General features: G+C 56.0%; 1 protein-coding gene across 2 annotated transcripts; it reads left to right on the top strand.

The window, feature by feature from the left end:
- The first annotated feature begins 1,602 nt into the window (after positions 1-1,602).
- CALU (calumenin) lies at positions 1,603-16,002 on the top strand. Of its 2 annotated transcripts, none has more exons than XM_075717034.1 (6): positions 1,603-1,823; positions 10,237-10,430; positions 14,262-14,428; positions 14,701-14,761; positions 15,533-15,732; positions 15,898-16,002. In XM_075717034.1, exons 1-6 carry the CDS (start codon positions 1,603-1,605, stop codon positions 16,000-16,002), a joined length of 948 nt encoding a protein of 315 aa, XP_075573149.1. The 2 variants fall into 2 exon arrangements, with proteins under 2 accessions (XP_075573149.1, XP_075573154.1); XM_075717039.1 differs by lacking the exon at positions 10,237-10,430 and adding an exon at positions 9,973-10,166.
- The last annotated feature ends 6,373 nt before the right edge of the window (positions 16,003-22,375 follow it).

Genomic DNA, 22,375 nt, shown 5'->3' with positions numbered 1-22,375 from the left:
TTTCCCTTTTTTTTTTTTTTCCCCTCTCAGCGCGGCGGCCCTTTCCAGCTTTCTCGACGGGAAAACTGGCGACGCTCTCGGCGCTTGGCCGCTCTCTGCTCGCCGGCTCCTCTCCTCCGCCCCGGCCCCGAGGTCGCTCTGCCTGCTCCCGACGGAAAAGGCGGCTCGGGCGGTTGCCCTGCATGATCTTTTAAAAAGATCTTTTTTTTTTTTCCCCAAGCGAAACGCTTCGAGATGCCGAACCCGCTCCGAGCCCTCCGGCGGCACGACGGCCTTCGCGGCAAAGCGTCGGGAGCGCGGTCGGTACCTTGGCTCAACTCCTTTTAAACTGATCCATTTTCGACCTTTTATTTTAAAAATTTTATTCCCCCCCCCCCCCCCAATCTTTTCTCCCCGTGCAACAGGCTCGCGTCGCCGGAGGGATTGGGATAAATCCGTCGGGCGTTTTTGGGGGTGGTGCGAATGGATTCCCTGCCCGGCCGCCCGCGTCGTCTTAAGCGAATGTCGCTGAGGTGGGGGATTCTTTGAAATAAAAAGGAATTCTTCCTTCTAAAAAAGAAAACAAGAATTTATTTTATCTTTTAAATAAAAAGACTCGCTTGACCTCGCCAGCTCCCGAGTAACGCTTCGGGCAGGCGACTCTCCTGGTTTTACTGTTTTACAAGTTTTTCTGCTTTTTTTTTTTTTTTTTTCCCCCCTCCTGCTACTCCGCCAGCCCAGGACTCTCAACTTTTGGGTTTACAGGGTAAAAATTCATTTTAGGAGCTTGTATTTTTTTTTGTTTGTTTGTTTGTTTGTTTTTTTTCCAGGCAGGATTGCGCGGTGGAGCTCTGCCTGCGTGGAAGGAGCCAGGCGGCTCGATCCCGGCGCGGCGCGCTGAAGGGAAACGTGCGTCGAGCCGCTTGATTTCACATTTTGATTAAAGAGATGAGGACGGGGAACGCTTCCCGACTACGGCTCGCCCGCGTTTTTAAGCCGGCATTTTCCACCCGGATGCGCGCCGCTGCCGCCCTCCCTGACGCCGCGGCGTTGCCCTGCGAGCGCCGGACGCGGCGATTTGGGCGATAAATCGCCGCCTCCTGCGCCTTCCTTGCCGCCGTCTGCCTCCGTCGCCTTCCCAACACCCGGAATTGCGTTCCGGATGGGCGTAGCGAGCCCCGCGGGACGTCAATTTAGGGCGAAATAGGTGCGGGCGAGGCGTCCGCCCCGGGCTATGGGAAATCCCGTGGGCGAGATGCCACGCTGGGAAGGTTTATTTTTCTTTTTTTTTATTTTTTGGCCACGCGTCCTTCGCGTTCCTCACCGAGCAGGCTCTCCTTCCCGCAAAACGCGGTTGTTGCTGCCCTCCGTCCTACGGAGGGGCTCGGCTGGCGCTCGCGGGACGGATTTGGGAGCCGGGAGCCGCTCCGGGTGCGCGTTGAGAAAGCGTTTCCGCAGATAATTTATATGAATTCCTCGCTTCTCCCCGTTTCGGTGCCGAGAGTTCCGCTTCGTGACCCCGGAACACGCGTCTCGCCGCTCCGGCGTCCCCGTCGCGACGTGAGCTCCTAAATTCCCCATTTTTTTTTCCCCCGCCGTCGCCGTAGGTGCGCCTGAACCACCATGAGCATCCCTCAGCTCCTCCTGTGCCTGTCCCTCTCCGTGCTCTGCATCTCGAGCAAACCCACCGAGAAGAAGGACCGGGTTCACCACGACCCCCAGCTCAGCGACAAGGTCCACGACGACGCGCAGAACTTCGACTACGACCACGACGCTTTCCTGGGCGCGGATGAGGCCAAAACCTTCGATCAGCTCACGCCGGAGGAGAGCAAGGAGAGACTCGGGTAAGGAAAAGAACCGAAATAAAAAGATTAATCGAGAGAGGACGGATCCCCACCTTGGGTTGCGCTGGCCCGGAACGTCACCCTGGCACCCGCGCGTGTCCTCTTGCCCCCAGGGCGGCGGAGGGGCTCTCAACTCGAGCCTTTGAAACCTCATTTTTGCTGAAACGGAGCCACCGGCGCAAATAGCGGTGGCCGAGTTCCGCGGCACGCGTGCCGTTGGCGCCGGAGACCTCGCTGTCAGCCCGCAAGGTCACCTTGGCTCCTTCCAGCCGCGCGCACGCTCGCTTCTAAGCACCAAACGCTCCCCAAAACCACGAAGTTTAAGCGAAAACAAGCTTTTTTTTTATTATTATTATGTTTTTTTTTTTGGTTTTGCTGCACTCAAACCGCGCTCGGCGCACCGTACTGCCCTCCCTGCCGCGTTTTTCCTCCCGGGCGAGCAGCAGCCGGTCGCCGCGCGTTAGCGCAAACGGAGCGTCCCCGGAAAAAAAAAAAAAAAAGAAAAAAAAAATTTTTTTCAACGTCTGCCGCGTGGCTTTGCCCTGCAGATGTCAGAACCCGGCGGGGGGGTTCGTAAGGAGGGGCTCAGCGCCTGGCCCTGCCGCTTTCGGCTCCTCGGGCCCCTGACAGCGTCCGCCTTTGTGCGCGCGGCGGCAGCTGCCGGCGCAGTTGTTCGCGTTGGGCTTAGGAAGGCTTAAAAACTTTGGGAGGCTCAGCCCCTACGAGACATTTTTATATATTTTTATATATATATATTTTTTTTTTTTTTTCCTTTCGGGCTGCGCTGCCGCCTGGCACCTCCCCGGCGAGCTTGGCCTTGCCGTTGGGACGCTCCTCAAGATGGCAGATTGATGGATTCGCACGCCTTGGCTCCAAATTGCCCCAAAACTCTTTAGCTTTGCCCCTTTTTCGGGGTTTTAAAGACAGCAGGCCGGCGCTTTTGCCCGGTTTTTGGCTGTTTTTTTTCCCCTGCATCCCGGCGCCTGGACGGGCTTCGCTCGCCGGCGTCGTCCGCCGTGTTGAGACCGTGCGGCGCTTGCCGCAAACCGCGATGAAAAGCAGGAGGGCTTTTTGGTTGGTTTATTTTTTCTTTTTCGGAAGCGGGGCTCCCTGGCCAGGAAGGGGAAGCTTGGCCGCACCCAGGCGCGCGGGGAAACGCCGCCGGAGGGAGGCAAATGGACGGGCGCAGCCAGATTCGCAGGACGGGGCGATGCCGGGCTCGCCCGCGTCTTTTTGGGACTTGGTAGCGTAGGATCATGGTTGGACTGGGTGATCTTAAAGGTCTTAAAGGTCTTGGACTGGGTGATCTTAAAGGTCTTGAAAGTCTTGGACTGGACGATCTTAAAGGTCTTGAAAGTCTTGGACTGGACGATCTTAAAGGTCTTGAAAGTCTTGGACTGGGTGATCTTAAAGGTCTTGAAAGTCTTGGACTGGGTGATCTTAAAGGTCTTGAAAGTCTTGGACTGGACGATCTTAAAGGTCTTAAAGGTCTTGGACTGGGTGATCTTAAAGGTCTTGAAAGTCTTGGACTGGACGATCTTAAAGGTCTTGAAAGTCTTGGACTGGACGATCTTAAAGGTCTTGAAAGTCTTGGACTGGACGATCTTAAAGGTCTTGAAAGTCTTGGACTGGACGATCTTAAAGGTCTTGAAAGTCTTGGACTGGGTGATCTTAAAGGTCTTGAAAGTCTTGGACTGGGTGATCTTAAAGGTCTTGAAAGTCTTGGACTGGACGATCTTAAAGGTCTTAAAGGTCTTGGACTGGGTGATCTTAAAGGTCTTGAAAGTCTTGGACTGGACGATCTTAAAGGTCTTGAAAGTCTTGGACTGGACGATCTTAAAGGTCTTAAAGGTCTTGGACTGGACGATCTTAAAGGTCTTGAAAGTCTTGGACTGGACGATCTTAAAGGTCTTGAAAGTCTTGGACTGGGTGATCTTAAAGGTCTTGGACTGGGTGATCTTAAAGGTCTTGAAAGTCTTGGACTGGACGATCTTAAAGGTCTTGAAAGTCTTGGACTGGACGATCTTAAAGGTCTTGAAAGTCTTGGACTGGGTGATCTTAAAGGTCTTGGACTGGGTGATCTTAAAGGTCTTGAAAGTCTTGGACTGGACGATCTTAAAGGTCTTAAAGGTCTTGGACTGGACGATCTTAAAGGTCTTGGACTGGGTGATCTTAAAGGTCTTGAAAGTCTTGGACTGGGTGATCTTAAAGGTCTTTTCCAACCTCAACGCTTCGATGATTCTATGATTTTTAGCGTCCCTATGGACCACCTGGGCCACCAGCCACAGCGTGAGGTAGCCGCAGCCCTCTCCACCCAACCTTTCCTCTCTGTTAAGGCAACGCCGCCTCCTCCTAAAACAAATCCTTGCTGGAGTGTGAGGTTTTTTGTTTTTTTTTTTCTTCCCCCCGCCTCTCCGTGAGGACTTTTTAGACTGGAAAAACTCTTCGGACCACCGGACCCATTGTGGCGAGGCCCTCGTCGCTCTGCAAGCCGCAAACTAAGCCGGACCGGCTGGCTTTTTGCGAGGGGAAAACAGCCTGGAGGGAATCTCTTCCATTTTTTTTTTTTGAGAGAACCTCTTCCTTTTTTTTTTGAGAGAATCTCTTCTATTTTTTTGAGAGAATATCTTCCTTTTTTTTTGAGAGAGAATCTCTTCCAATTTTTTTTGAGAGAGAATCTCTTCCAATTTTTTTTGAGAGAATCTCTTCCAATTTTTTTTGAGAGAATATCTTCCTTTTTTTTTTTGAGAGAGAATCTCTTCCATTTTTTTTTTTCTTTCCCCCCCCCCGCTCCGCTAAAGCAGGAGCGAACGCCAAGGGGAACGTGCGGCTCTGGCTGCGGAGAGCAGAAGCAGCGCCGGCGACTCTGCCCCCTCCCCTGCGCTGTTTTCCTGCCCCCGCAGGCTTTGTCACGGCTCTGCGCTTTTTAATTTCATTGTTCTGCCGAGTTATCTGCTGGAAAAAGCTGGCAGTGGAAGCGGGGCCGGGGTAAGAGTTTCCACTCGGATGTTTTAACGAGGCCGGTTCAAACTGTTCTCGCCCTTCACATGCACCAGCTTTTCGTCTTCTTTTTTTTTTCTTCTTCTTTTTTTTCTTTTTTTTTCTTCTTCTTTTTTCTTTTTTCTTTTTTTTTCTTTTTTTTTCTTTTTTTCCTCTTCTTCTTCTTTTTTTCCTCTTCTTCTTCTTTTTTTCCTCTTCTTCTTCTTTTTTTCCTCTTCTTCTTCTTTTTTTCCTCTTCTTTTTTTCCTCTTCTTCTTCTTTTTTTCCTCTTCTTCTTCTTTTTTTCCTCTTCTTCTTCTTTTTTTCCTCCTCTTCCTCTTTTTTCCTCCTCTTCCTCTTTTTTCCTCCTCTTCCTCTTTTTTTCCTCCTCTTCCTCTTTTTTTCCTCCTCTTCCTCTTTTTTTCCTCCTCTTCCTCTTTTTTCCCTCTTCCTCTCCCTCTTCCTCTCCCTCTTCCTCTCCCTCTTCCTCTCCCTCTTCCTCTCCCTCTTCCTCTCCCTCTTCCTCTCCCTCTTCCTCTCCCTCTCCTCTTCCTTTTATTTTTTCTTTTTTTTTCTTCTTTTTTTCTTCTTTTTTTTTTTTTCTTTTTTTTTTTTTTTTCTTTTTGGTCAGAGGCAAATTCCTCACGCTTTCCCCAGCTTGAATTGGTTTGATGAACCTGTTACGAATGCGTAATTATGTAAAACGAGGATTAATTTGTTTTTTTTTTTTTGAATGGATATCGTGCTGTTGAAAGGACCCGCTTTTCCGGGAGAGAGCTCTACCTCCGCGTTTCCCAGCTCGGTTTCCGTACAGCTCTCCTCGCATCCCTATTTCCCAAGCCCACCGGGATTTCGGAACGACATCCCCCACCTTTACCTCCTTTTTCTTTAAAAGCTGCTGAATTAGGGGAGCGCTTCGCCGGATTTTCCCGGCGAACGGGATCCCCCTGCGCTTCCCCGGGAGAGAGTGGGAAAGCGAAGCAGCCTGGCGACTCCAGCTGCCGGCCGGCGCGGAACATCTGGTGCCCCGCCACCCCCTCCTTCCCGCGTGCTGCGGCGGCCTCTGACAAAACTGCCGCGTTCGGGCTCGGTTTTATTTTTTTTTTTAATTCAAATTTACAGTTTTTGTGGCTTCTGCCCTGGGAAACCAGCCTGCCAGCATCTGCTTTTGGCCCTAAGCCGCCGAAAGCACGGATTTAAAGAGCTGCCGACGCGTTCCCGACGGCACCGAGCTTCCCCCCGCCCCGGCCGGGGACGGAGTTTTAACTTTCCCTTAACGCAATTAAACGGGGAAGCCGTTCTTTTAATTAAATTTTAATTAAACCGCGCAACTTCTGCTGCCCCACCTGGGAACCTTGCCTGGAAAAGGCGCTTGGGCTATCTACCGATGCGGGCTCCCGCTCTTCATTCTGATGGGGGTATTTTTTGGTATTTTTGGGTTTTTTGGGGGTATTTTTTGGTATTTTTGGGTTTTTGGGGGGTATTTTTTGGTATTTTTGGGTTTTTTGGGGGTATTTTTTTGTATTTGGGGGGGGGGTTGGGTATTTTTTGGTTTTTTTTTTTTTTTTTTTTATTTTTTTTCCCCCTATATCCTTGCGAGGGCGGCTACCTGAGCTCCGGGCAGCCCTTCGCAGCTCGGCTGGTGGCCGATTTCTCATCCCCCTTGGCCGGCCAGCTGAAAAATTGTTTTTCTGGGAGACCTGCCGCTGCCCAAATCTCATCGCTCGGCTGCTCTGCTCTGTCCCCCTCTGCCTTTCGCCGGCGCCGCGGGGTTGGCGTCGCGGGAACCTTTCCAATAAGGCTGGGATGGTTCGGATTTTACGCTCGGGGAAGCAGCTGGGGAAATTCCCGATGGGATCCAGCCTTCAGAGGCCGCTTTGTGATAAAGGAAGGACGATGCCCGGCATTCCCGGGAAGCCAGGCTCCAAGCAGCCCAGCCCCTCCGCTCTTGTGTTCGCGGTTTAACCCTTCGCAAACAGCACGGGAAGCTTTCAACCCGCCCCGTGCCTCGGCACGCCGGACCGCTGCGTGCTCTCGTGGCGGTGCTGCCGGCCCGCTCCCCGACGGCCAAGCGAGCCGTACAAGGGGAATTCTTTTGGCTACTAAAAGGTGCTTGCAAAATGACTCGGGCCTCCGACGCGTGGTCTGCGAGCTGCCACAGGTAACTCGTAGAATCATGGAATCGTTGAGGTTGGCAAAGACCTTGAAGATCACCCAGTCCAACCGTTGACCCAACGCTGCCAAGGCCACACTAAACCAGTTAAGGGGAGAGGAATAATTTCATGTTTCCTGGCTTGGGGGCTGCATTATTCTTTAATGAAGGTAAGAACTGGGAATCACCAAGGTTGGGAAGGATCTCTAAGCTCATCAGCCCAACCATCACCCCAACACCCCCATGCCCACTAAACCATGGCCCCCAGTGCCACCTCTGCCCGTTGTTTGAACCCCCCCAGGGCTGGGGACTCCCCCACCTCTCTGGGCAGCCTGTTCCAGTGCTTGGCCACCCTTTCCGTGAAGAAATTTCTCCCAATATCCAACCTAAACCTCCCCTGGCGCAGCTTGAGCCCATTCCCTCTCGTCCTATCGCTGTTCCTTGGGAGAAGAGCCCGACCCCCCTCCCTGCCCCCTCCTGCCAGGAGCTGCAGAGCGATCAGGTCTCCCCTCAGCCTCCTCTTCTCCAGGCTGAACACCCCCAGCTCCCTCAGCCGCTCCCCACCAGCCCTGTGCTCCAGACCCTTCCCCAGCTCCGCTGCCCTTCTCCGGACGCGCTCCAGCCCCTCAACGTCCTTCCTAGAGCGTGGCATCGAGCCCAAAGGCTCTTCCAGAAGCAAAGCAAATATTTTTACCATTCGTATCCCAGCTATCTGCTCAGCCTTCTGCTCTGTGCCACGGAGGAAACCATGCTTTTTTGCTTTTTAAAAAGCAATTCCGGAACGACAAAACCTGAGAGCTAAGCTCAGGCCGGCTCTTTGCCGAGGCCAGCATCGCGCTTGACGCTTCGCTTCGCACCGGTGTTCTGGGAATTCGTAGTCTTGTGGCGATTTAAAACCGGATTTAACAGAACCGGTTTCACGTTGAACCTTCCTGTTAAAAGGAGGGAAAAAGAAAAAATTTGATCCCGCTTGCCCAAAACGTTTGATCCCGCTTGCCCAAAACGTTTGATCCCGCTTGCCCAAAACGTTTGATCCCGCTTGCCCAAAACGTTTGATCCCGCTTGCCCAAAACGTTTGATCCCGCTTCCCCAAAACTTTTGATCCCGCTTCCCCAAGCAAAATATTTCGTGCCGTCGCCCCCGGCTTCGCTCTCCTGGCGCTGCCGGGGTGGGGAATGCAAAACCGAAATTTCCCGGCCCCGAGCCCGAAACGCGGCGCCTGCTGCGCCCGCCCCGCCTCGTGCCAACGCCACGACTGCTCCTAGGAGTAAAGCAGGAGTAAACCGGGAGGATGGGAGCGCCCAGCTCCGCACCCCGAGCTCCCTGCCTTCCCCTCCCCGGGCCGGGGGCTGGCGCGCATCTGCCTGCGGATCTCTGCATTCCTCCCGGCGGCTTCTGCTTCGCAGCTGCTGCTAAAAATAAGGAAAGCACGCGGCCTCGCGCCGTGCTTCGTCAACCGCGCATCTCCGGTTTCCCCCTCGGTCAAACGGGTGGGCACGGTCCTCGGGTGGGACCCCCGCGGCTCGCTCCCTACCCCTCCACCGGCGCCGCGCTTCCCGCCTTGAGCTTCGCGTAGGCGTCGGCGCTGAATTCCCCGGCAAGACGCGCGCCGGAGCCTCTCCCAAGGTCTAACGAGAAAACGCTTTCCCCAAAACCCCGAGACGCGCCACTCCCCAAGAACTTCCCCAAGAATTTCCCCAAAACCCCGAGATGCGCGATTCCGCAAGAATTTCCCCAAGAATTTCCCCAAAACCCCGAGACGCGCGATTCCGCAAGAATTTCCCCAAGAATTTCCCCAAAACCCCGAGACGCGCCATTCCCCAAGAATTTCCCCAAGAATTTCCCCAAAACCCCGAGACGCGCGATTCCGCAAGAACTTCCCCAAGAATTTCCCCAAAACCCCGAGACGCGCAATTCCGCAAGAATTTCCCCAAGAATTTCCCCAAAACCCCGAGACGCGCGATTCCCCAAGAATTTCCCCAAAACCCCGAGACGCGCCATTCCCCAAGAATTTCCCCAAAACCCCAAGACGCGCGATTCCGCAAGAATTTCCCCAAGAATTTCCCCAAAACCCCGAGACGCGCCATTCCCCAAGAATTTCCCCAAGAATTTCCCCCCAACCCCAAGACGCGCGATTCCCCAAGAATTTCCCCAAGAATTTCCCCAAAACCCCAAGACGCGTGATTCCGCAAGAACTTCCTCAAGAATTTCCCCAAAACCCCGAGACGCGCCATTCCCCAAGAATTTCCCCAAGAATTTCCCCAAAACCCCGAGACGTGCGATTCCGCAAGAATTTCCCCAAAACCCCAAGACGCGCGATTCCCCAAGAATTTCCCAAAAACCCCAAGACGCGCCATTCCCCAAGAATTTCCCCAAAACCCCAAGATGCGCCATTCCCCAAGAATTTCCCCCCAACCCCGAGACGCGCCATTCCCCAAGAATTTCCCCAAAACCCCAAGACGCGCCATTCCCCAAGAATTTCCCCAAAACCCCAAGACGCGCCATTCCCCAAGAATCTCCCCCCAACCCCGAGACGCGCCATTCCCCAAGAATTTCCCCAAAACCCCAAGACGCGCCATTCCCCAAGAATTTCCCCAAAACCCCAAGACGCGCCATTCCCCAAGAATTTCCCCAAAACCCCAAGATGCGCCATTCCCCAAGAATTTCCCCCCAACCCCGAGACGCGCCATTCCCCAAGAATTTCCCCAAAACCCCAAGACGCGCCATTCCCCAAGAATTTCCCCAAAACCCCAAGACACGCCATTCCCCAAGAATCTCCCCCCAACCCCGAGACGCGCCATTCCCCAAGAACGCGAAACCCGGCGAGCGCGCCGGCGTTTCGGCGGCCCAACCCTACGCTGGTTTTGAGGGCGAGCTCCTCCTGCGGTCGAAGCGCCGGCAGCCGGTAAATCCCAAATCCTGGCCTCGCTCCGCCGCCCGCCGCCTCGAACGCTCTGCCCGGTAGAACGAGAGCCTTTGCTTCCCTTAACTTGCTGGATTTTTCTGCATTTCCTACAGAAAGATTGTAAGTAAGATAGATGAAGACAAAGACGGGTTTGTAACTGTGGAAGAGCTGAAAGACTGGATTAAGTTTGCACAAAAGCGCTGGATATACGAGGATGTAGAGCGGCAGTGGAAAGGGCACGACCTCAATGAGGACGGCCTCATTTCTTGGGAGGAATATAAAAATGCCACCTACGGCTACATCTTAGGTAGGTCTCTACTCTCGGGACGCAACCTGTGCGGAGCCGGCGCTTGAAACTTGCTGTTTTGTTTTTGTAGAGTGATTGTAGATAAGATAGACACGGATAAGGATGGGTTTGTGACGGAGGGGGAGCTGAAAGCCTGGATTAAGAAGGCCCAGAAGAAATACGTGTATGACAGTGTCGAACGCCAGTGGCAGGAGTTTGACATGAACCAAGATGGATTTATCTCCTGGGATGAGTACAGGAACGTGACATATGGCACTTACCTCGGTAAGGGGCAAGGTGTCCCATCTGGTGGTGGTCTCGCATCAATAAAGCGGAAGCGCCGTGGAGCAGAGCCGGGAGCTCTCGACTCATCCCCGACGCCTGCAAAAATTTAAAAAAAAAAAAAAAAAAAAAGTCCGGAATAATTAATGCCGTTCCCGACGGCGAAAGGCGATCTAAGGAGGGGAAATAAAAAAAAAAAAAAAAAAAAAAAAACGCGGGGAAAACCCGACGGCGAAAGCTCGCGATCGACGCCGCGGCTTTGTCCCTCCGCTTTATTGATGCGCTGCAATCGTGAAAACGAGCTGGGCGCGCAAGGCGCCAGCGATGGCGTGATTAAAGGCACGCGGGGCGACGCGGGCGGGCGGTGGGGGGTTTTTTTTTTTTTTTTTTTTTTTGCCTTCTAGCTTCGGAATTTCAAGCTACCGGTGGCATTTAATACCCGCAGAAAGAAGCTGAGCCCTGGCTGTAGAAGCCGCGTTTTTCCGGGCATCCGCACCCTTCCTAAATCCGCAAAGATCGTTAGCGAAAAGTCTTTTTAATCGCTTTCCGGTGGCCTGGGTGCGCGTCTGGGCTCCTCCGCTGGCCCCGGCGGTAGCTTTAGAAGCCAGGGCTTGCGAAATTTGGGCACGTAAGACGGGTCGGCAGCCCTGTAAGGACTCGAACACCCCCGGGGCCGAGGTGGAGGAGAAGCTCTGCTGGGGTTAAGACATTAAAAAAAAAAAAAATACCCGGTCCTCTGCCAGTTGTTCCCGCCTCCTGGAACGCAGACATATATGGTACGATGAGCTACGGCTCGAAAGCACGAAATAACGTTTAATTCCCTAAATATTCCCAAAGATAGTCAAATGCTCCGCGGAACGTATGGAGGCTCTTGCCTCTGCGTTCTGGCTCATCCGTCTTCCCTCGGGCTGTTTCACGGCTGCTTTTTTTTTGGGGGGTTGTTTTTTTTTGGTGTTTTTTTTCGTTTTTTTTTTTCTTTTAAAAGAGCGGGTGGAAGCTCGAGGAAGATCGACGCTTTGCCGTGCCGGCGGCTGGGGAAATCAGCCCGCTCCGAGACCCCCTCAGGGTCCTCCTGAGCTTCCCGATCCCCCTCGGGGCTGGGGCAGGTCTCGCTGAGCTTCTCTTCCCATTAATACCGAAATCCGCGGAAAGCCTGGCCCCTCCAAATCCAGCCTTGAAAGGGGGAGGAGAGGTCCTAGGAAGGCTTTTAGCGCGCTTTTGGGAGTCCCTGCGCTGGGATTTATGACCTGCAGGTGTAGAATAGCTTAATATTTTTTTAAAAAACCCTACTTTAATGAGAAAAAAACCCGGAAAAAATGATTTCTCGAGCCTAACGTGTACGAGAGGGGAGTGCCCGGCCGCAAGATCTCGCCGGCCGGAGCCGGGGACCGGCGCTCGACGCCGAGCGCCCTTGGCAAACCCGGGTAAAACCCATTCCAGCGCCGCTCCCGCGTGCTTTTGTCCTTCCTGGATGCCGGGAGGATCCCAACGATCCCGTTCTCCCAGCCGCCCCGCCGGGCTCTGCCCGACGGAGCCCTGCCTGCCTAAAAACGCCTTGGCCCCCGCTCTCCCGTTTCCAGCAGGAATCGCTTTTCCCCGGCGCCTTGCTGCTTGGAATTACTCTCATCCTTCCTCGCACGAGATTCTCCCCTCCCTTCTCTTTTCTCTCTCCGGCCGGAGCGGCGCTGGAAATGCCTCTGGAAATGCCTCCGGAGAGCTTGACGCGCGGCCAAGAGACCGGCCGATCCCTTAATCGAGTTAAGAACATCCCTCTCCCGCCGCGTGGGAGCCCAGGCACCACCCTCTATTGCTGCTTTACCGAGGATTTAAAAAATGCTCGCCTTTTGTCATCAAAACGAAATGCCGTTTGTTATTTTATTTAATTTTTTTTAAAAAAAAAAAAAAAACCCCACCCTTCAGCGCTGTGTTAGCCACTGGGTTGCACCCAGCGCCGTCGGAACGTAGCTCGGTGCGCGTCGGCGCCCGGGGCTCTTTTCTGCAGATCGAAACCCCGCTTTCCGTAGGGAAAGCGAGAATATTAAGCGATAAATAGCCAAGAGCTTCATCTCGAAGTAAAACTCCCTTTAAAACCACCTTAAAAATAAGAATATAAGAAGAATGCATGGGGTTTGGGTGGTTTTTTTTGTTCTTCAGTCCCATCAGCCTCACTCCTCCCCGCGGCTGGCTTCCGAAAGCAGAAACGTTCGCGTTTCTCCCTCTTATATCGGGGGGGAACATTAAAAAATCGAGCTTGCGGCTTTGCTGCCTGCAGCACCCGGGCGACTCCGCAGCTCTCTCCCCTCGATCCGCCCTATCCGACGCGTCACTTGTGCCGCCAAGGTCAGGGGCTCAAACCGTGAAGCCTTTTTTTTTTGGGGTGGCTTTAACCCGTGCTAACCAGCCCCCTTGCTCAGCTCTCTGCTGCTGGCCACCTGCTTAAACCCGATGGAAGCCGCTCGGCCAAACGACAAGAGTCTCCCCTTTGAAAAGAAATGGCTTTTAACTCCCCGCTCCGCTTGTCCCGCAAGCCGGCGCCGATCCCCGAGCCTTTTGCCCTCGCCGAGCTCTCGGCGTACGCCGCGTTCCCGAGGTGAAAGCTCGGCGATAGAATAGGAAACTTTAGGCTTAATTGTGCCCTAGAGGTGACTTAAAATAAAATCTCCTTACCGTCTTACATTTAACGGTTGGCCAGCACCGGGGCTTCTATGGAGCTGCCTAATCCCCTGCCTTTTGTCCTGGATGTAAACAGAGAAGGGAGGGAGCCTTTTTTTAGACCGGGCCTGGCTCTCGCTTTAACTTCACCCCGCAAGGATTCGGCTACGTCCTCCTCTATCGATATTTTTTTTTTTTTTTTCTATAGGCTGACAAACAAAGCCGACTTCGGAATCCCGAAGCTTATCTATAGCTGTTGCCGTAGCTATATCTAGTGGCCATATGTGCCCAGATATTCCCGCTGCGGCGGGCGCTGGGTGATGTTTCGCTGGCTTTGAAGCCGCCCCGGCAGCGGAGAGCAATATCCCCTTACACATTCTCCTCCAGAAATAGCTCGGGCTGAGCCTCCGGGGCCGCGCCGGCCAAAAAACTCCCCTATCCCTGTCTCCCAGGGGCATCTTCCCTGGGAATGCTCTTCTCCCACAGCTGCTGGCAGCTCCTCCTCCTCCTCCTCATCCTCCTGGCAGAGGAGGCGCAGGAGAGACACGGTGGCCGCCGATACCTAAAATTCAGGCTGCCCTGGCAAAGCGTCGGGAGGTGGGGGTTGGGTGGAGGAGGTTGAGTTGAGGAGGTTGAGGTCGGATGGAGGAGGCTGAGGTTGCGTTGAGGAGGTTGAGGTTGCGTTGAGGAGGTTGAGGTTGTGTTGATGAGATTGAGGTTGTGTTGATGAGATTGAGGTTGCGTTGATGAGAATGAAGTTGGGTTGAGGAGGTTGAGGTTGGGTGGAGGAGGTTGAGGTTGCATTGAGGAGGTTGAGGTTGGGTGGAGGAGGTTGAGGTTGGGTGGAGGAGGTTGAGGTTGGGTGGAGGAGGTTGAGGTTGCGTGGAGGAGGTTGAGGTTGGGTGGAGGAGGTTGAATTGAGGAGGTTGAGGTTGTGTTGAGGAGGTAGAGGTTGTGTTGAGGTTGATTTGAGGTTGAGGAGGTTGAGGTTGCGTTGAGGAGGTTGAGGTTGCGTTGAGGAGGTTGAGGTTGGGTTGAGGTTGCGTTGAGGAGGTTGAGGTTGGGTTGAGGTTGAGTTGAGGAGGTTAAGGAGCTTTAAGTTGGGTTGGGTTGGTGATGACCATGAGGCGTCTCCCCCCTGCCCGAGCTGACCCCGGGGCGGCTGCCTCTTCTCGTGCCCAGATGACCCGGACCCCGACGACGGATTTAATTATAAACAAATGATGGTGCGAGACGAACGACGCTTCAAGATGGCTGACAAGGACGGAGACTTGACCGCCACCAAGGAGGAGTTCACCGCCTTCCTGCACCCCGAAGAGTACGATTACATGAAAGATATAGTCGTGCAGGTGGGTCCGCCGCGGCACAAAATTCCCTGTTTCTGGCAAAAAAAACGGATGGAGGTTGGAAATTCGGGCGTACATCTGCTCCGTCCCTGGGGAGACCCTCCCACGCCACAAAATACAACTTTTTTTGGGTGGTTTTTTTTTTTTTTTTAAGCATTTTTTTGGCATCCTCGTCCTCGCTGGCGCTGCCACGGGGCTGGATCAATCCCGATAAAGGGATTGCGGCGGGCAGGAATTGCTCCGAGCCCGACTTAACCGCCTTCTCCTCCTTGCAGGAAACCATGGAAGACATCGACAAGAACGGGGACGGCTTCATCGACCTGGAGGAGTACATAGGTGAGACGCCGGCGCTTCGGCTCTGCCGCCGCGTCCCCTCCTCGCCCCATCCGGCCGGAGCAGCTGCCGGCGTCTGCTTTCCCGGCCCTTCCCCTCCCGGAATTTCACATTCTCTCTCTTTTTAACTTCCTAACTTTAGACCTGCCCCGCTCCTCCGGCTTCACCGGGGGATTTCTGGGTTAAATCCCAAAGCCCGCCACGGACGTTAGGTGCTCGGGGGTGGGAAGAGGAGCTTCCCAGACCCCCTCGGAAGAACGGCAGCATCCGTTCGAAATCTGGGATTGTCTCCGCTCCGTAACGCGGCGGGGGCTGCCCGTCCCTGCCTCCTCCCTTGGCAGCGGCGGGCCGCGGAGCAGCTGCCCTTTTTAACTCCCCTTATCTCTGCGCCTGACTCCAAAAATATGTCGGGGAGAAACGCTGCCTTGCTTCTCCCGACGGATCTGAAGCAGCGCTTTTGGAATTTCGGGGGCGGGTGAATTTCGGGAAATAAAGAGGTTTAAAGGCGGTTCCTGAAGGTGGGGACATGGGGGGTCTCGTCGTCGTGCCCCGAAAAACAGCAACCCCGTGTGCTGATCCCCGAGGTGGGGATTAACCGGGCGCGATCCGCGCTCCCCGCGGGCTCACGGAATCGTTGAGGTTGGAAAAGACCTTCGAGACCATCCAACCCAACCGTCGACGGACGGCGCAGCCTCGGCCGTCCCTCCCGCCGGCGGTTTTCCGTGGGGACGGATCCGGTGGCGGGATGTCCAAGCCCGCCGCTCTGCCTTCCAGGTGACATGTACAGCCACGACGGCGACGCCGACGAGCCCGAGTGGGTAAAGACGGAGAGGGAGCAATTCGTGGAATTCCGAGACAAAAACCGCGACGGTAAAATGGACAAGGAAGAAACCAAAGATTGGATCCTCCCTTCGGATTACGACCACGCCGAGGCGGAAGCGCGACATCTCGTCTACGAATCCGACCAGGACAAGGTGGGGGACGGCATCAACCCTTCCCGGCGCGATTCGGTTCTCCCGGAGCGGCGTTCTCCGTCCCTCGGAGGGCTCGAGTGGGATTTTTTTGGGGGGAAGCCGGGAAGGAGAGACGGAACCGCCGCGGGTTAAATAACGAGAATTTACGTCTTTGCTCTTTTCCAGGACGGCAAACTGACCAAAGAGGAGATCGTGGAGAAGTACGACTTGTTCGTGGGGAGTCAGGCCACGGACTTCGGCGAGGCCTTGGTGCGCCACGACGAATTTTAAGGAGCTGTACAGAGAAAGCCCTTTCTTAAATAATTTATTTTTTACAGTTTCTGGGATTATCACGAGAAACATTTTTTTCGCTACTGAGACTGTTAATGTCAGGCGATGAGGTGAAACGACAAAACCAAAATCTCTCTGCCCGTCCTTTTTATTATTTTTTTTTTTCTTCCTTCTTCCCAAAGGGATGGGGACTCGCCGTTCCGAAAACCGCCTCTCATTATGACACTTTGCGGGTTTTTTTTTTTTCCAATTTTTTTTTTTTAATTAAGATTTACACGTTTATGGTCTTAACCAGCTCTGCTTAGTTTCGTATTCGTTTCGGTTCCGCCGCAAGCGGAGAGACGCCGATCCCGACGAGCTGAAGGGTCGAGCGATGCCGACGGTTCTCCCCTCGCCTCCCCCTCTCCCCGTTGGTTCGTTGGCACGGGCTCGGCCGCGCTCGTTTAAAAGAATTAAAAAAACCCAAAAAATAAGAAAAAAAAAAAAGAGAACAAACACTAGAACGAGGCAGAGCGCGATACGGCCAAAAAATAAAATCAAACCAGAGGCGAGGTCATGCTTGGTTTAGACCGAGCTTTGCCAAATCCCAACACGATCCCTCCATCCCGGAGCGACTCGTGCTCGGATTTACTGGCCGCCCTCGCTCCGTTAATTAACCTCCGTTAATTAAAGCCGAGCCGGCAAAAAAACCCGCCGCTGGCGTCGCTCCCTCCTTCCCCCCGCCTCAAAACGCTTTCCCTGCTTCCGCAGCCGTCGCTCAAAGTGCCTTGGATCCCACCCCACCCCCCCAAAAACGCCACGAAGGCGGAACGCCGCGCCCGTCGGCGTCGAAATTCCTCTTTCTCCGTTATTATTAATATTCCATATATGATTATTACCATTTTTGGTTTTTTAAACCCCGCATTCCCTGCTTTGCCCAGCGACTACTTGCTTCCCTCTCGGCTCATCCCACGGCGATGTTGGATCTTTCTCTGGCGATGCTGGATCCTTCTCCATTGATGTTGGATCCCTCTCCATTGATGTTGGATCCTTCTCCATTGGTGTTGGATCCTTCTCATTGGCGTTGGATCCTTCTCCATTGGCATTGGATCCTTCTCATTGGCGTTGGATCCTTCTCCATTGGTGTTGGATCCTTCTCCATTGGCATTGGATCCTTCTCCATTGGCGTTGGATCCTTCTCCATTGGCATTGGATCCTTCTCCATTGGTGTTGGATCCTTCTCCATTGGTGTTGGATCCTTCTCCATTGGCGTTGGATCCTTCTCCATTGGTGTTGGATCCTTCTCCAGCGATGTTGGATCCTTCTCCGTTGGTGTTGGCTCCTTCTCCATTGGTGTTGGATCCTTCTCATTGGCGTTGGATCCTTCTCCATTGGTGTTGGATCCTTCTCCATTGGCATTGGATCCTTCTCCATTGGTGTTGGATCCTTCTCCAGCTATGTTGGATCCTTCTCCATTGGTGTTGGATCCTTCTCCAGCGATGTTGGACCCTTCTCCGTTGGTGTTGGCTCCTTCTCCATTGGTGTTGGATCCTTCTCCGGCGATGTTGGATCCTTCTCCAGCGATGTTGGACCCTTCTCCGTTGGTGTTGGCTCCTTCTCCATTGGTGTTGGATCCTTCTCCGGCGATGTTGGATCCTTCTCCACTGATGTTGGCTCCTCTGGTGACATTGGATCCTTCTCCATTGGCGTTGGATCCTTCTCCACTGATGTTGGATCCTTCTCTATCGGCGTTGGATTCTTCTCCATTGGTGTTGGATCCTTCTCCAGTGATGTTCGATCCTTCTCCATTGACGGTGGATCCTTGTCCAGTGACGTTGGATCCTTCTCCATCAGCATTGGATCCTTCTCCATTGGCGTTGGATCCTTCTCTGGCAATGTTGGATCCTTCTCCATCAGCGTTGGCTCCTTCTCCATCGACATTGGCTCCTTCTCCATCAGCATCACGCCGAGGCCGGCGCCGGTGCCCGCGCCGGGAAATAAACCCCGGTGCCGCCTTCGCCCCGTCGATCCGTCGTCTCCCCGCGCCGCCGCGGGTGAAAAAACCCCCGCGGACTGTAACGTATATATACTCGTATTTCGTCTACTCACGTAAAATTAACGTTTTTGATAGAACCCGACGGTGATTCCCATAATCCCAAACGAAAGCCGTGCCGTCAGCGCGCCCTCGGCGCTGACGTTTGCCGACGATCCCGGCTGCTTCTCCCCTCCCGCCCCCCAAAAATAGAAAAAAACCCCAAAACCCCCAACCCCAACCCAAAAACCCACAACCCTAGACCCCCTTGGCCAACTCCGGCGCGCTCTCGGCTTTCTCCAGCCGGAAAGATTTTGGGAAACGGCGAGCGAGCGCTTCCTCGCCGGTAACGACTTCAGACACTAATCGCGTTGCCCGACGCGGGGTTTACGCGCCCCACGCGTTCCCCCCCCCAGCCCCACGCCGTCGTGTTTATCCCTCGGGTATTTTTTCCTTTCGGGATGATTGAATATTTTTTTTTTTTTTTTTTTTTTTTTCCGGTCCGTCTGCTGGAAACGGGAAAATTGTCATAGCCGCGCCGGAAAATTCTGTGGCTCAATAAACCCGTTTACGTTCAACCCCCACCCCCGTGCGCTGCCTCCCGGGTTTTGCTGCGCCGCGCCGGGCTCTCCCCCCCGAAATTCCCCTGGTTTTACCCCCCCAAAAATGCGAACATGGGTCAAAACTGTGCCGTGGGTCAAAAACGTGCCGTGGGTGAGGGGTTTGGGGGGGGTCACCCCCCTTTTTTGGCTCGCTCGGCGGCCGCGGCGGCCGCGATAGCTTAATTTGGAAGTGTTTACGCGGCGTGGGGAGGGCTGACGCGGCCCCTGGGCCCCCGGCATCGGTATCGGCGCGTCCCGGGGTGGGGGGGGGCTCGGCCGGGGTGGTGTGGGGCTGGGGGATGAGGTGTGGGGCTGGGGGATGCCGGGTGTGGATGGGTGCTGCCTTCCTGGCTCCGGTGCCTCATGGATGGGGGTCAGAACCACCCCTGCCCCTTGGATGGGGGGCTCAGAATGACCCCTGCCCCATGGATGGGGGGCTCAGAATGACCCCTGCCCCATGGATGGGGGGCTTAGGGGGCTCGGAACCACCCCTGCCCCATGGATGGGGGGCTCAGAATGACTCCAGCCCCATGGATGGGGGGCTCAGAATGACCCCTGCCCCATGGATGGGGGGCTCAGAATAACTCCTGCCCCATGGATGGGGGGCTTAGGGGGCTCGGAACCACCCCTGCCCCATGGATGGGGGCTCAGAATGACTCCAGCCCCATAGATGGGGGGCTCAGAATGACCCCTGCCCCATGGATGGGGGGCTTAGGGGGCTCGGAACCACCCCTGCCCCATGGATGGGGGGCTCAGAATGACTCCAGCCCCATGGATGGGGGGCTCAGAATGACCCCTGCCCCATGGATGGGGGGCTCAGAATAACTCCTGCCCCATGGATGGGGGGCTTAGGGGGCTCGGAACCACCCCTGCCCCATGGATGGGGGCTCAGAATGACTCCAGCCCCATAGATGGGGGGCTCAGAATGACCCCTGCCCCATGGATGGGGGGCTTAGGGGGCTCGGAACCACCCCTGCCCCATGGATGGGGGGCTCAGAATGACTCCAGCCCCATGGATGGGGGGCTCAGAATGACCCCTGCCCCATGGATGGGGGGCTCAGAATGACTCCTGCCCCATGGATGGGGGGCTTAGGGGGCTCGGAACCACCCCTGCCCCATGGATGGGGGCTCAGAATGACTCCAGCCCCATAGATGGGGGGCTCAGAATGACCCCTGCCCCATGGATGGGGGGCTCAGAATGACTCCTGCCCCATGGATGGGGGGCTTAGGGGGCTCGGAACCACCCCTGCCCCATGGATGGGGGCTCAGAATGACTCCAGCCCCATAGATGGGGGGCTCAGAATGACTCCTGCCCCATGGATGGGGGGCTTAGGGGGCTCAGAACCACCCCTGCCCCATGGATGGGGGGCTCAGAATGACCCCTGCCCCATGGATGGGGGGCTTAGGGGGCTCGGAACCACCCCTGCCCCATGGATGGGGGCTCAGAATGACCCCTGCCCCATGGATGGGGGGCTTAGGGGGCTCGGAACCACCCCTGCCCCATGGATGGGGGCTCAGAATGACTCCAGCCCCATAGATGGGGGGCTCAGAATGACCCCTGCCCCATGGATGGGGGGCTCAGAATGACTCCTGCCCCATGGATGGGGGGCTTAGGGGGCTCGGAACCACCCCTGCCCCATGGATGGGGGCTCAGAATGACTCCAGCCCCATAGATGGGGGGCTCAAGAATGACTCCTGCCCCATGGATGGGGGGCTTAGGGGGCTCGGAACCACCCCTGCCCCATGGATGGGGGGCTCAGAATGACCCCTGCCCCATGGATGGGGGGCTTAGGGGGCTCGGAACCACCCCTGCCCCATAGATGGGGGGCTCACAATGACTCCTGCCCCATGGATGGGGGGCTTAGGGGGCTCAGAACCACCCCTGCCCCATGGATGGGGGGCTCAGAATGACTCCTGCCCCATGGATGGGGGGCTTAGGGGGCTCGGAACCACCCCTGCCCCATGGATGGGGGCTCAGAATGACTCCTGCCCCATGGATGGGGGGCTTTAGGGGGCTCAGAACCACCCCTGCCCCATGGATGGGGGCTCAGAATGACCCCAGCCCCATGGATGGGGGGCTCAGAATGACCCCAGCCCCATGGATGGGGGGCTTAGGGGGCTCGGAACCACCCCTGCCCCATGGATGGGGGCTCAGAATGACTCCTGCCCCATGGATGGGGGGCTTTAGGGGGCTCAGAACCACCCCTGCCCCATGGATGGGGGCTCAGAATGACCCCTGCCCCATGGATGGGGGGCTCAGAATGACTCCTGCCGCATGGATGGGGGGCTTAGGGGGCTCGGAACCACCCCTGCCCCATGGATGGGGGGCTCAGAATGACTCCAGCCCCATAGATGGGGGGCTCCGAATGACTCCTGCCCCATGGATGGGGGGCTTAGGGGGCTCGGAACCACCCCAGCCCCATGGATGGGGGGCTCAGAATGACTCCAGCCCCATAGATGGGGGGCTCAGAATGACTCCTGCCCCATGGATGGGGGGCTTAGGGGGCTCGGAACCACCCCTGCCCCATAGATGGGGGGCTCCGAATGACTCCTGCCCCATGGATGGAGGGCTTAGGGGGCTCGGAACCACCCCTGCCCCATGGATGGGGGCTCAGAATGACCCCAGCCCCATAGATGGGGGGCTCAGAATGACCCCTGCCCCATGGATGGGGGGCTCAGAATGACCCCAGCCCCATGGATGGGGGGGCTTAGGGGGCTCGGAACCACCCCTGCCCCATGGATGGGGGGCTCAGAATGACTCCTGCCCCATGGATGGGGGGCTTAGGGGGCTCGGAACCACCCCTGCCCCATGGATGGGGGCTCAGAATGGCCCCAGCCCCATGGTTAGGGGGCTTAGGGGGCTCAGAACCACCCCTGCCCCATAGATGGGGGCTCAGAATGACTCCTGCCCCATAGATGGGGGGCTCAGTATGACCCCAGCCCCATGGAGAGGAGCTCAGCACCACTCCAGCCCCATAGATGGGGGTCAGAACTGCCCCAGCCCCACAGATGGGGGGCTCAGAACCACCCCAGCTTCATGGATGTGGGGCTCAGAATGACCCCAGCCCCATGGATGGGGGCTCAGAACCACCCCAGCCCCATGTATGGGAGCTCAGCACCACTCCAGCCCCATAGGTGGGGGTCAGAACCGCCCCTGCCCCATGGATGGGGTCTCAGAACCACTTCAGCCCCATGGAGAGGAGCTCAGCACCACCCCAGCCCCACAGATGGGGTTCAGAACCATCCTTGCCCCATGGATGGGGGCTCAGAACCACCCCAGCCCCATGGAGAGGAGCTCAGCCCCACTCAAGCCCCTTAGATCTGGGGCTCAGCACCACCCCAGCCCCGCCGATGGCATCCAGCCTTGCCCCAGCCCCACAGATGTGGGGCTCGGCACCACCCCAGCCCCGCCGATGGCATCCAGCCTTGCCCCAGCCCCACAGATGTGGGGCTCGGCACCACCCCAGCCCCGCCGATGGCATCCAGCCTTGCCCCAGCCCCACAGATGGGGGGCTCAGCACCACCCCAGCCCCATGGGTAGAAGGAAGCAGCATCCCACCTCCCTGCCCCACCACCGCTTGTGGGTCCCGGGCAGGACAAGGGAACAGGATCCAACCCCGGCATCGCTGTGGGGCCGAGCCCACCCACGGGGGCCCCCCCGTCCCCGCCCCGCCGTGGGGCGGCCGCCGCGCAGAGGGGCTCGGCGTTGCGCTCCGACCGCGGCGGTGGTTTATTGGCCCACCCCCGCGCCTACATCCTA

The sequence above is a fragment of the Pelecanus crispus genome, chromosome 1 (genome assembly GCF_030463565.1).
Source record: "Pelecanus crispus isolate bPelCri1 chromosome 1, bPelCri1.pri, whole genome shotgun sequence".
Taxonomy (NCBI): domain Eukaryota; kingdom Metazoa; phylum Chordata; class Aves; order Pelecaniformes; family Pelecanidae; genus Pelecanus; species Pelecanus crispus.
This window is presented reverse-complemented; position numbering and strand designations above follow the sequence as displayed.

Coding starts and splice junctions, on each gene's coding strand:
- CALU (XM_075717034.1), top strand. CDS start 1,603: ATGAGCATCCCTCAGCTCCTCCTGTGCCTGTCCCTCTCCGTGCTCTGC. Junction 1,824..10,236: donor GAGAGCAAGGAGAGACTCGG/GTAAGGAAAAGA, acceptor TTGTTTTTGTAG/AGTGATTGTAGATAAGATAG. Junction 14,429..14,700: donor TGAAAGATATAGTCGTGCAG/GTGGGTCCGCCG, acceptor TCCTCCTTGCAG/GAAACCATGGAAGACATCGA.